The sequence below is a fragment of the Ambystoma mexicanum genome, chromosome 5q, assembly GCF_040938575.1.
Source record: "Ambystoma mexicanum isolate Mex_15411 chromosome 5q, UKY_AmexF1_1, whole genome shotgun sequence".
Taxonomy (NCBI): domain Eukaryota; kingdom Metazoa; phylum Chordata; class Amphibia; order Caudata; family Ambystomatidae; genus Ambystoma; species Ambystoma mexicanum.
This window is the reverse complement of record NC_090933.1, coordinates 246,110,570-246,124,067: the sequence shown is the minus strand read 5'-3', so window position 1 is coordinate 246,124,067 and position 13,498 is coordinate 246,110,570. Positions and strand designations below refer to the sequence as shown.

Genomic DNA, 13,498 nt, shown 5'->3' with positions numbered 1-13,498 from the left:
AGACCAGGCCGCAGCGGAGACATCGGATCCCCGATCTCCACATGCGAAGTATATCAGCTGCCGAGCAGGGCAGAGCAAGGGAAGCAAATGCTACCGGAGAGGTAACACTGCTGAGAGGGGAGAACAGTTGTGTCCGAGGCTGGGGAAGCCACATGGGTTACGGGAGCCATGAAAACCTGAATGCTGGATACAGGCCCACACCCAACTGAGGCCCCAACTAAAGTAAGACTACCAGAGGGCCAATGGGCTTTGGGGAGCCCAGGGAAACCGAGAGGCATTGATATTATTGATATTCAAGGCTGGCAAAGCCAGGTGGGTTACGGGAGCAAAAAAAAACCAGAATGCTGCATACAGGCAGACGCGCAACCCAGGCCCTGCTGAAGCAAGCCTAGTAGAGGGCCAAAGGGATTTGGGGATTTGGGGAGCCATGGAAATACAAACCATAGCGAACAAGACTGGGAAGGTACAGAGAGGACCTGAAGCAACTTTGTCAAAAACCCAGTCAGAAATGGTGGCATTGCTTTAAGGAGGCCCTTTTCAATGTAAAGAAGGAAAGGTGGCAGATGTAAATAAAGACTTAACACTGGCCATTCAGAACCAGCAGAGAGGATGGATGACCACATTGTGAGAAGTTAACGAAGGTTTAAAACCTTTTTTGGAAAGAGATCATAGTAGATGGGCCGCGCAAACCCCTAGGATAGAGGCCATTGCTATGGTCTATATTTTTGTTAAGTTTTTATAAATGGTAGGCCCAGATAGTAAGTAGGGTTTGGACTAAGAACTATTTCTTTTGGACACTTTACTAACACTATTAGTTTAGTTTGATAGGTAGGGAATTTCCCTCATATTGGTAGGGGTGGATAGGCGTTTTTACTATTATTTTAATAAAAACCCTAGAACATGTCGCATCTTAGTTCGACTACTTCTGGTTCACGAAAACTGACATACCAAAGTCACTTCCACGACGGGGTGCTGATCACAGGAGTCACTTTGAAGTCAGTTTGGAGTCAGCAGACTTGGGAAGGGGGCAGGGTTACAATAGCCAGAAGGGTGAGGTGGGCTGAGTGAGGGGTTCCTCCATCTTGGTTTGTGTTAGGGCTCTGAATGCCTTCCTGCCACCCCCCTCGACTTCCCTGCAGTCAAGGCAGCCTAGGTGTGATGTTGGACCCTTTAAAGCAGGCTAGTGTTGGACCAATCCCCTGTGACATTTTCTTTTTATAAAGCGAGGGAATTTTCTCCTCCTTTGATTCATATTTAGAACCTCAAGATAAGGTTTCATTGGTCCTCTGCTTATCCCAAAGACATCTGCCCGGGAGGTCAATACAAATGGCATTGAATGCAGAGGTAGGGCCTGTCCCCTAAATAGGGGAGAGTAGGTTTGAACTGTTGTGGGCCATGGTCCCTCTGCTGACTGTGCACTGGAACCAGGACCCTGCTAACTGAAGAGGAAAGACCCCTACTAGGTGCCAGACAACATCCTGGAGTGGAAGTGGAGAACCAATGACTCACTTGGTCCCTAGAGGAGACACTGAATTGTGCCTCCCAGAAACCCAGTACTCAAGGGTCCGCTCTGCACCTTGATTCCCACATTGAAAGGCTTGTGAGCTGCACCAATCCAGACATTGTCTGCTGTCTGGATGTCTTCGTGCCACGCGGTATTACTGCTTGGACCAAAGGGACTGTGAAGAGACCATCTCTCTGACCACTTTTTGGGACCATGGTGACGTTCAAGACCCCCTTCTCTACCTTTTTTCTACAAAGACTTATCCTTGATCTATGGACCTTGTTGCCAAGTCTTGCCAGAACACCACTGTTGGTCAACGCAGAGGGCGCTTACACACCAGGTTCTGCATTCTCTGTTTCTTTTACAGGGGTGGCTTTGGAGTGTTTTTTGCTGCTTTGTTGCATCATTTGTTTAATTAAAGTACTTGTATTTGTATAGTACTTTGATCAGACTTTATTTTATTTGGGACCCATTGCACTAAAGCTGTTTGGGTTGCTACAGTTATCACCTCAGACTCCTGAAGATATAGCCTTCTCTTGGCCTGCGCTACCAAACGAGGAGGAGGAATACCTTTTGCGCTGTGCATGCTTTACCTTCATGATTGGGATCACTACTGGTTTAGAAGTAGTGTGCGGCTGAGTAGCTGGTTTAGCCGCTACTCTGCTCCTGTAGCACAGTAGTCATTTTGTGACACTTTTATTTTGGGGGCCAGAGGTATGTTTACCTATCATTCAGGTAGGTAGGTGGTCCCTCTGCAGTTAACAATAAGGTGTCTCATCTGTCAATCAGGCTTCTCCAGTCAGCGTGAGCATATGTACTCTTAAAGTAAGGTAACGCACCCCTTAATGGAGGTCAGCGGGTCTCTTGATTTACTGGGGGGGCGCGTCCGTATCCCCCCCACCCCACCTCTTCGTGTGTTAGGCCTCCTGTGCTCTGAACGCGACTTTGTTTCCGAATGCCTCAGACTTGTAAAATGGAGAAATAAATTATGCTGTTGTCAAGGTGAATTATTGAGTTGCGCCCTGTATCTTCCTAATGAGTTTTCTGTTCCCAGGGGGATGGTTAATTGAGACTGTACCGCTAAGTGTTACAGAAGATTCAATGTCCAAGGGTGCTAATTTAACTGACAGGCCCATTACTAATGAACACAACTCGTCCAGCAGCACAATGCGGAACAGCGTGCGATAGTTGATTCTTGTGTGCTCTTGACACCAGTGCGCGTCACAATTAAAGAAAACGCAGAGCGGTGCTGAAAGGGAAGCGCGGGACAGGAATTCTTTTGTGCCCATTCCGGTTTCTCAATGCAGGCGCAGATTCAAGCAAGTACCGTTTGTTATTCGTGCTCCTTGATAACAGGAGGAACGGAAATAATTGCCTGCAAGAAAATAGTGAGGGATGGTATGGAAGAGTTTAAATTCCTCAGAGTGCGGTAGAGGCCCGCCTTTGCATATTTCATTCTTGGGTAATTCTGTGCATGGCGGGATGTTAAAACATGGAAGCTAAAATACTGGTCAACAGTGGGTAATGGGCTGCCAGCCATCAGAGGTAGTTTGCCTGTTAGTACCATGGAGGTGAATGGTTGATTGTGCATCCAGTTGGCACGGGTATAGCTCAGTGGCAACACGCGCGTCTTGGAAGCAACACAAGTTTGAATCCCGGGTCTACACTTTGAAACCTCTTTGGGAATAAGCACGTTAGAACAAAATCATAATTATGAAATTCTATTGATTGAAAGGGTCTGCTACCTTCAGCTCTGCAGATATTTTAGACTACATCTAGCATCAGCCCTACCCAGCAATCTCAATGGTGAAGGATCATGGGAGCAGGGACAGCGCCAGTACCTTTCAATCTTTTCATTTGAAATAGGCCCCGTGCCCCAGGAGGGCCTCAGAGTAACTGCCTCCATGATTGCAGTCTTACTACACAGCAACCTATTTATTTAATTCATGACATTAAATGTGCACTTTGCTGTGCGCATGTTACAGGCTGCCTTTTTCTGGATGATGCCACCTTAATTCAAGACTTTAAATATGTGCTTTGCAGCGGGCACATTGCAGTCTGCCTTTGCTGGTGCCCGGCATCCAGCACCGTTGTCACCTGTTTTCTTTTTACTCCGGTTCCGTCTGCCTTAGCGCCTTGCTGACAAAGAGCAATGACTAGCTTTTCAGTTGACGTTTAGCCTTCCAACTCCGCGCTGCCTCTTGCCCTATCATAATCTGCAGCGATTAACCTCCTCGTTGCATTCCTATGCCTCCATTATTAAGCACTCCACGGGAGCCTCAGGCTGTTTTCCCGGAATGTAGGCAAGGGGGCCCCAAAAATCAAATTCAAATGGGCCCCCATAAGCCCTTACACATTTTCAGCTGGCCCTGCCTGTGAGTCCTAGCCCAAGACATGTCGAGAACCGCAGGTTGCAGACCGGCGCTATAGAAGTTATCCCGGTGCCTTTGTCATGGTTTGTTTTGGATTTCACCTCTTTACAGAAATCTAAATCACTGTCATTTTTTCATCTAATTATCTGAGCAGAAGAAAGGCTATCACAAATCCTTTGTCACCCACCATGTTGACATTGCAGTACGGGACATCACACATATTTTAACACCTGTGAGATCTTAAGGAATCTGTGAGAAAATCCTTCAGTACGACTTTGTAGAGTCCCGATTCCAGTGCACAGACAGCAGAGGGGTCGCTGGCGACTACTAAGTGGCCCCTTCTGTGTTCTGTTGCCCCTCCATCTTGTGCCGCAGTAGTCCTGTCTCTTTTAAGTGAGATGAAAAATCAAGCTGGGCTCTAAAGACATCCCGGAACAATATTTATTTAAGGGCGTGGCCTCACACGCGTATGTAACTGATGAATGCTGTCAAGTTTTCTATTATAAAATGTACCTGTCATAAAAGAGGATAACATCTGTTTTTAAAAGATATTAAAACATATATTTAATCAGCATGCATAGTAATGTATTAACATAAAAATAAGCTAATTACAAAAAGCTGCTAATCAGAATAGGCCAAGGCAGGTTCACATCCATGTAAGGTAGTCCATGGTGTTATGTATGCTTCAGAGCTATGCTTTTACCCAGCATATCAGACAATCCCAGCCCATTATGATAGCTCGAGGTGTTAATGTGCCTGCTCCAGTGAGCTGTGGATAACTTTCAGGGCACAATCCCTCCTTCAAAACGGAAGGCTTGAGGCCACAGGCACACTAATTCAGGCCATTCAACAACAACAAGAAAATTATATTTGTTTCTCCATTGTAAACGTCTTTTCTTTCTAGGACAAAATGGTGGAAGGCATGTTTTTGAAAAAACAAAGGCTCTTCATCTAACAGCACCAAGCCCCTGTTCATGTATATGTCTAGCTTCCTTTGTATTCCACTACCTGCTGAAATAGAGGGAGTTGACATAATGGATGGGGGGTAGTGGCTGATTAAGTAAGGGGAGGAGGATGGCGCAGGTGAGGTTGCGCGTGCTGAGTGTCGTGTGTACATGCCCACCTTCAGCAGAGATGTCCCTACTTGGTGTATATGTCTCTTAACCTTGTATGTGGCTCATCTCGGTGAACATGTCCTGCTGTGTGTACATTTCCATGTCCCTCTTTCGTATATGTCGCTCCTGGGTGTATGTATCTCTCCTGTTTGTACACGTCTCTCTTTGGTGTGTAAGCCCTTACTTGGGTATATGCCTGTGTTTTCTCTATGCGTTTCTTTTTTCTGGGGACAAAGATACCTCTAATATGGGTTTTCTATATCATTTTTGAATCACGTTCCACTTACTCCTATTTAGTGGCCCGCAAATGTTAAAAACACACAACGTAAAGTCCTCTCCATCGGCAGCTGCCAGATTTAGAATCATGCGTTATGCTGTGGAAAAATGCGTGCACAGTATTGTGGATAATTGGACCACAGTTGACTATCAATACATGTTAGCGAAAAGACACTAAAACGTGTGGTAGTACTGTGTCAGATAGTGAAGCGAGGTCAGAGCTCACCTCACTCCTGGGCCCAGCCTGTGGGTTGCATGCTTTAATCCCGGCAGTACTACCTCTCATTATAGCGCTGTTAACTTTGGGGAGTCTGGAGGTGGGCGGCGTAGGTGGCAGGGCCAGTGAGAAACACCAGACACAGATATTGTTTGGAAGCCATAGGCTACATTTATGACCTTTAATCACCAAAATGCGACAAGACCATACTTGAATGACATCATATGAATTGTTACATCATCAAACACCAACTTGAATGTGGGGCGTGGCCATGGACACCCCGCCTCCCACGTTCCGGGGAATGGGCCAGGGGTTTATAGGTGACCCCGGAAACCGACCAGACCTCCAGTTCCGTTCCCCCATTACCCGCACCGGTGAGGACTGCTCAATGAGCGCCTGGCATGACACCTCACTGTTTTGTGTTGTGCCTTGACCATAACATAAGTCAGCAATAAATCTCTCTTCCTGTGACCCCAGTTGTTTTTCTCATGACTCGATTCAATGCAATGTGCCCCAACCTACCGCAAAACACCCCCAGAACTCCAACCTACAGGGAGGGAGGTGGGGAAATTAGCAAACTAAGCCTCACTATCTCTTCTGGGCTGATCTTGGATGGGGGAAAAAGAAAGGGAGGGCCCCAGCCACTCTCACTCTTTTTACCCTGCCGGGACCCCTGGACCGAACGCTTCCGGCGCTGGGTGGCGAGGCCTGAAAAGGACGTCCTTGCACCACCCGGCGCACAGTTGCTCTTCACATCCCCCTGGTGTCTTCCCCCTTTCGGCTCGCCACCACGCCTCACAAGTCCCAACCTTGACTATGTGCCAAGGCTGCTATTGGAAGAGGTGTTTACACTCCTTTGCATTCCACTTTGTCTTTCAGGAGGTTCTGTTTGCCCCCAGTAGCAGAGGCAGCTTTTGGTGCAAGGGATGGGGGCAGCTAATAGAGCACCAGTGGGAGGCTGAAGGGTGCACTGGGCACCATGGAAGCACAAGGGGGAGCGGCTGCCCCCCAGCACTACCTTGCTTACCCTATGGTTCTATTTTTGTATTTTGAATGTTCTATCTCTTCTTCATAACTTCTCCTGTTTTTCTCCCTGCGCCTTTTAGGGACTCCAAGTTCTAAAATTCGGGAGAAGGTGGGAAACTGAGCAGACTAGCCGGGTCTTTAGATCTTTTACTGCCCTACATGTAAATCAATCCACAGATTCCAGTGGTTGCGGAGACCCTTACTGCCCACTCTTTTTGCTAGTACTGTAGTTTGTGTCTGCACCCTGCTGTTGTGTTTTCAGTATTTGTTTGCTTACAGAGGCTCAGTGTGTTGTTAACAGGCCTCCAGGTGGCAATCTGTGGAGCTACCTACCCCGGGAGTCATTAATGGTCCTCCTGTATTGTGATGTTTAGTTTTCTCCATCTTGGTGATGACTCTTACTCTTTTTCCCCATCTTAAGATAAGGGGTGGATAATAATGCCTTCTTGGTCTCTGTGATTTCTTGCCTATACATTTTTATTTCTGGATCTCGTGTTCTTAGAATGCAGTCTGTGGCTGAGTGAAAGAGTGGGGTAGTCCCACAGCACTCAAGACCTCCTAGTGTCTGCTGCCTGCTAGGTTCTTGGGGGGCTAGGTGGACCCCTGGCCTCCTGCTGAGAGCGGCAGCAATGGCAGCTGGTGAACCTTTCAACTGGAAGGGCATGAATGTACTTCCAGCACTGGTGCAAGCATTGAGAGACAACCTGAATAGCCCCTGGGTGGATAAGGGGTTGGTAGGGGGGGTGTTTTCTCCCCCCAAGAACAATTTTAAAATAATGGGTAGAAATGGTGCATTTTTCAAATGTATAGTAGGTCCTGGTGGGGAACCCGTAGAGTACTCGAATAGATGCCAAGTCTATCACAGTACCCAGGCGAGTGGTGCCTCAACTCCTTATGCCTGTGCTGTCTTCCTTTTAATGCAAACTGTACCTAAAACAGATCTGGCGGCATGTCAAAGCCTATGAACAATACATGCCAGCGATGCCTCCCTTTCATGCTGGTTGTGCCAAAAAAGATCTTGAGGTTTGGCTCAACAATACTGGCCAGGATTGCCAAGTAAAACACATGGTCATGCTGCTTTGCCCAAAGCAGATCAGGAAGTCTGTTAGCAATATATCCCCCACAATGCTGCAACCCCTGTCATGCTACTAGTGGCCAAAGCAAATCATGCTGTCTTTCTCAACAGTATATGCCGGCATTGCCCCAGTTAAGCCTCATGTTGCTCTCAGTGCCCCCAAACCCTCCCCACAGACACATCTATGCATGTACAAGGATACAGTCTCAAAAACCCAAACATGTTTTAAAGAAATATACATATATGTTTTTCTCTCTGTCCCTCGCGCTGCTCCACTGCTCGACCTCCTGTTACAGGAAACAATATTTTCCGCCTCTGCAAGTGCCATTGAAGGCTAAGAGAGCTTTAAACTCGTGCCTCAGTACACACCTTTCTGCACTTGATGGGGTTCCAAACCTGAACTCCCCATATTCTGATATGGTCTGCGGCTTCCAAGCACCAAACTATGTGCCTGGCAGGTCACAGGCCCCTGATGGCCCCCCTGCGGGATGTCACACCATCGCTCCCAACATACATTGTGCATGGGCTGCTAGAAGGGGGCAGCGCTCTAAAAACTCTGAGGCGGCTTAACTTCTGGTAATCTAGAGAGATAAGTGAACATGTCCCAATTTTTTTGTTGCTCAGTTTGGCTGAAAGTGCCATTACAAAGTTGAGGAAAGTCAGAAAGGTGGCACTGTCTCTCTTAATTCCGCGTTTGGCATTCTTTTAGACCAGTGTCTTGTAAGGCACCTCTATGAAACCCTGATCTCCTTGCCCTCCCACAAACTTCGCCATCCTTGGAATGGGAAGGGGTGTGCTCTTGGCTGTCTCCCCCAGCTCTTCTTCTCACTCACGATAGCTCTTTGATCTCTGATAGATGTATCCATCTTGGAGAGAACCAAGGAACAGAGACGGCCTGTTTGCCAACACACTTGGGGGAAGAGGGAGAGAAGTGCATACCTGGGAACTCTCTATACTAGTTCCCTGCTCGCCATTTAGGCCGTACTCAGTGTTGGCGGTTTCTTTTCATGGCCACCACTGATTTAGTTTATAACCTCACCTCCCTCCTCCACTTGCCCTCCTGGCCGGATCTGTGGCTCAGTGGACTAATGCATCCACCACAGGGCCTGTGTTTGACCTCATGGTCACAGGCTCGAATTCCAGCAGGTACACTCTGTCCTTCCTCCTTCCGAAGTCGATAAAATGAGTACCATTAAGTTGGGTAACAGTAAACATATGTTGTTGGTGCCAAGATGCCAGTTTAGGGGTGAATGTGTGCTTTACCAGTACACCAATTATGTTATGCTACCTTTCTTCCCAGGCTCCTATTTCCTCCCGCCGGCTCTTGCTTCATCACAGCCCTCTGAATGAGCGGAAGCCCGGAGTAGATGCTTTGAAAGATGCATTCATACTGTAGCAAGCTCTTCATAGACACTGTCACAAACCTTACCTACTGGTTGGCTACTGAAAACCTCATTGTATAGTGGCTTAGCCCAAGCCCCTTATGAAGTCAAACCTTTTAGCAAATACAGTTTTGTATGGTCATACATGTATTTCATGGTTGGGTGGGGTTTGTTTAACATTTCCAAATGTTCGATGCCACTTACATTGTGCAGTGCCTTGTACGCTCTTGGGATGCATGCATGCAAGTTGTAAACACAACGAAGTGATTGTTTCTTCTTACGATGTGTGTACTTTGCTGATGCACATCTGTCTTGCAGTGACTGTTGCAGGGCCGCACTTGTGAACCTGTCAAGTGACTGTCCTCTGGTCTGATCACCGCTCTCCCTCTGTTTCCCTGCTGCAGGAGGCTGCTCGTTTGATGAGCCGTACGAGTCTTGTGGCTACAGTCAGTCGGACGAGGATGACCTGAATTGGGAACAAGTGAACACACTTCTGAGGCCCTCCGCAGACCAATGGATGCCGTCAGGTTCGTTCCAAATCTCTCTTCTCCTTCTGAAGAAGGTTGCGATGGCTTAGTGTGTCCTATTTTGCAGGATGAATCTTTTAAAATCCTATTGCCTCAGACATGTTAGCATTAGGTTTCCTTCCAGCAAAGCAGTGAAGGTCAATGCATAGTCCTCTGGTTCTCTGTAGTTTGCTTGTAATTGTTATCTTTGCTTCGTTAGACTGGTTGCATTCTGAAATGATGCGTGTGCATTGTATTTTTTTAAATCACAGGTATTTTTGATGGTCCATTTTGGCAATTTTGCAAAGCTTTGATGAATTGTACGTGGAATGTAGGCCATTGTGTTTCTAGTTTAGCTCATGCCATGACGGAACTCTCTTCTTGCATGTGCTGTCCATCGGTGAAGCTAAATGGGTTTTGGAAAAAGCCTTAAATCCTGGCTCTTTCCCAAGGCCTAGCTCTTTACCAAGGCCTGGCTCTTTCCCAAGTGCTGGCTCTTTGGTAATTGAACGGTGCATCAATGAGAACCATTTGCATTGGCAGATGTTCAAAGCTATTTTGACCATTACTGGGCAATCCCTTCAAATGTTTGCATATCTGACAATGGGCTCACGGTGGGACCTTACACCCCTCTCAATAACTGTAGGGTGTGCTCAAAATTGTTATAATGCAGTTTTCTTTTGCCCGTTTGTCTTTATGTTCACTGTATTTGTTTCAAACCTGCCAAGCACATTATGACAAAAGAGTGGCCTCTTTACACCAAGAAATGGACGGGAGTGAGATGTGAATGGGGATACTTTGAGTAAACACACAAGAAGGCCTCAGCCGTGTTCTAAATATATTGTTGTCTCCACTTACCTGTCAAAAGAATGGTGGGGAGTTCCTGATTCTTGGCCATTCAGTGAGCAGAGTTTGGCAGGACCGCCAAGCAGGATTTAAAACATTTGGGGGTAATCCAAAGAAAGCATTAGATGAGTTCAGTGATCAGACCGCACAGTACAGAGGCAGCTTCCCAATCATGTTTATATTCATCTGCACTCACCCTGTTCAGTTTTGTGTTTCTGATGTATTGCTACCTGGAGAGACCAGGGGAGAGCCAGGGTGGGCCCTTTTTTGGAGTAGTTTCCCAATCGGAAAGGGAAAGGCCATCACGTGGAATGGGATGGATCCTATAAAACGCTTCCTTGACTCTAGGATCAAGTGGAGGCTCTTCAAAGCTTAAAAAGCATGGGCCCTGCATAGGTGGCTGGAAAGCAGGCGAGCTGCTAAATTCTGTAACCTTCAAAGTCACCTGTGCCAGTAGAGTAGGAGACCCAGTTAACGTTTACTTTGCACTTCCCAGCCACATAGCACAAAAGCTGTGATTGTTGTGAGATGCTGGGAGTGGACTAATTCTGGGAAGGGTCTAAATAGGCAAAATGTGGTATGAATAATTCTCATTTGCTGACATTGCTGATCTGGAAGATCGAAGATTAGTCGCATTAAGCCAGCACGTCGATTTATTTAATATTATTTTTAATATGGACAAATTGAATTGAACAATTTTCCTCACTTTTCTGCCACATTGCTGGGTTCCAGCTCTCACTGGGGAAATATTACAGCTACAAAACATCTCTTAGTAAGTGCTACAGCACCTGCCATTTTGAGGCTGCCAATGGCATAATAAGGCATTAACTTTCCACATGAGCCTGTACTATTATATGAAGTCCAGGCCCGTGCTCCATGTTGGTTCTGTTGAGTGTATCCCTTGCATATCATGACTGGATCTATGGCATACCAAGTCAGCACCTTAGTTATAATATGGCAGGTGGCTAAAGTAGCCTCTTTTCTTTTTTAGTAGTTGTTTCTTGTTTTATTATTATTAGACGTATTGTTTCTGCTTACATCAGTGATCTCACTCTTTGTGTTGTTATCGGGGTCAAACATCTGGGGCCCACTTCCTGTGATGTCACTGATATCAAAAGTCATGTGCTCTCACTTCCTGTAGCCCCATTGGGAATGTGAAGTCACTTTCGGCAAACCCTTGAGTTTTGGGGAATTGGGTGTTTTCTGATGCGATAAGAAGCTTTACACATTAGACATGAGGAAGAGAGGGCATTTCTGGACTTTGTGGGTCGGTTGGAGGATCTGCAGGAACTATCCTGAGTAGCAGGGCTGCCAACTTATACCAGTGACTCAGTCCTTTAATTGTCTATAATGTTGTTGTTTTGGAGCCAACTGGGCCAAATCTAAACATGAAGCAGTGTGCTGAAGACTCATACAATATTTAGATGCACTTTCCATTCATGAAGATAGTGTTTGAGCTGTGATGGTGAAGTCCACAGGCCCCTTGCATAATTAGCCCTTATACCATTTGAGGAGAACCTTTTCTGACAGTTTAAGTAGTGTTTATCCGAAGCCCCATAGGAGTTCCTCCCACACACATTTTACATTCTAAATAAAGGTGGTCAGCTCCTTCCTGCCTCATGTCTTCTGTGGCTCCTTCTTCACGGAAATGACTTGGTTTCTATACTAATAGGAGGGCCATTTGTGTTTGGTATTCAGGAATAAAGTCATTCAATGTATGTATATCATGCTTAAGGAAAGTGTTCCCTGACCCTCGCAGGCGACACAGGACTGATTAAAGAAAAATATAGGCATCTAAAAAACAGAGTATAAATTAAATCATAACAAAAAAATATTAACTGTAAAAGTACAATAAAACAAACAAAGTGAAAACAAGGAAATCGTGGCAAATACTACCCTAGCTGATAAATCATTTAACAATGCCTGCCACATGTGCAATAGCAACAGAGCATTTAAAGAACTACCTTCCACATTTCTTTGTATTGCATTCTGTGTTGCATGGGGCACCCATGTCCTTATTAAGCATGGCCCAGCGAGTACATACATATTTTATGAAGTGGAAGCCTACTCTTCCCTATCTTTGTGAAATAAGCATAGTGATTTCAATGTAGTGCTCTCCCACTTGCCAAACAGTGTAATAGAAAAATTAGTAGTTTTGGAAGTCCTGGTAATTTCTATTGAAGCTAAGTTCTGTAAAACCCATAGACAATGATTCTTTTCCGGAGTTTCACCTGCTAACAGAGAATGTTGCAGGAGTTGATTTTCAGAGGTAGTTATTGCTCTTGGTGCTGAACTCTGGAAGACCCAGACACAATGACCATATTCCTGAGTTTGCTTGTTAACAGATCATTGCAGTAGTCAACTTCAGCAGCAGTAATTGCTCTTGAAATAGAGTCCTGAAAGATCTAGAGACGATGATCATCTTCTGGCGTTTTGCTTGTTCACAGGGCTTGGCAGTAGTTGACTATAGAGGCTCTATATCCTTTTGAAGCAGAGTTCTGTAAGACCTAGAGACAGTGATCCTCTTTCGAGTTTCGCCTGATGGCAGATGCAATGTTCCTCGTTCGAGTTTTGCCTGATGGGAGATGCAATGATCCTCTTTCGAATTTCGCCTGATGGCAGATGCAATGATCCTCGTTCGAGTTTTGCCTGATGGCAGATGCAATGATCCTCGTTCGAGTTTTGCCTGATGGCAGAGGCAATGATCCTCGTTCGAGTTTTGCTTGATGGCAGAGGCAATGATACTCGTTCGAGTTTTGCTTGATGGCAGAGGCAATGATCCTCGTTCGAGTTTTGCCTGATGGCAGATGCAATGATCCTCGTTCGAGTTTTGCTTGATGGCAGAGGCAATGATCCTCGTTCGAGTTTTGCCTGATGGCAGATGCAATGATCCTCGTTTGAGTTTTGCCTGATAGCAGATGCAATGATCCTCTTTCGAGTTTCGCCTGATTGCAGATGCATTGATCCTCTTTCGAGTTTCGCATGATTGCAGATGCATTGATCCTCTTTCGAGTTTCGCATGATTGCAGATGCATTGATCCTCTTTCGAGTTTCGCCTTATGTCAAATGTAATGATCCTCTTTCGAGTTTCGCTTGATGGCAGATGCAATGATCCTCTTTCGAGTTTCGTTTTCACGAGTAGAGTTGCATTGGGCAACTTTAGAAGCAGTAGTTGCTCT

The 13,498-nt window shown here is 46.0% G+C and overlaps 1 protein-coding gene across 15 annotated transcripts in view; it reads left to right on the top strand.

Moving 5' to 3' along the window:
• The window catches only part of PTPRM (protein tyrosine phosphatase receptor type M), a 2,094,608-nt gene that overhangs the window by 409,719 nt on the left and 1,671,391 nt on the right, over window positions 1-13,498 (top strand). For all 15 annotated transcript variants that reach the window (XM_069620757.1, XM_069620755.1, XM_069620756.1 and 12 more), the window contains exon 2: window positions 9,372-9,494. In XM_069620757.1, coding sequence (XP_069476858.1) covers window positions 9,372-9,494 — 123 coding nt within the window. The remainder of the gene's footprint in view (window positions 1-9,371; window positions 9,495-13,498) is intronic.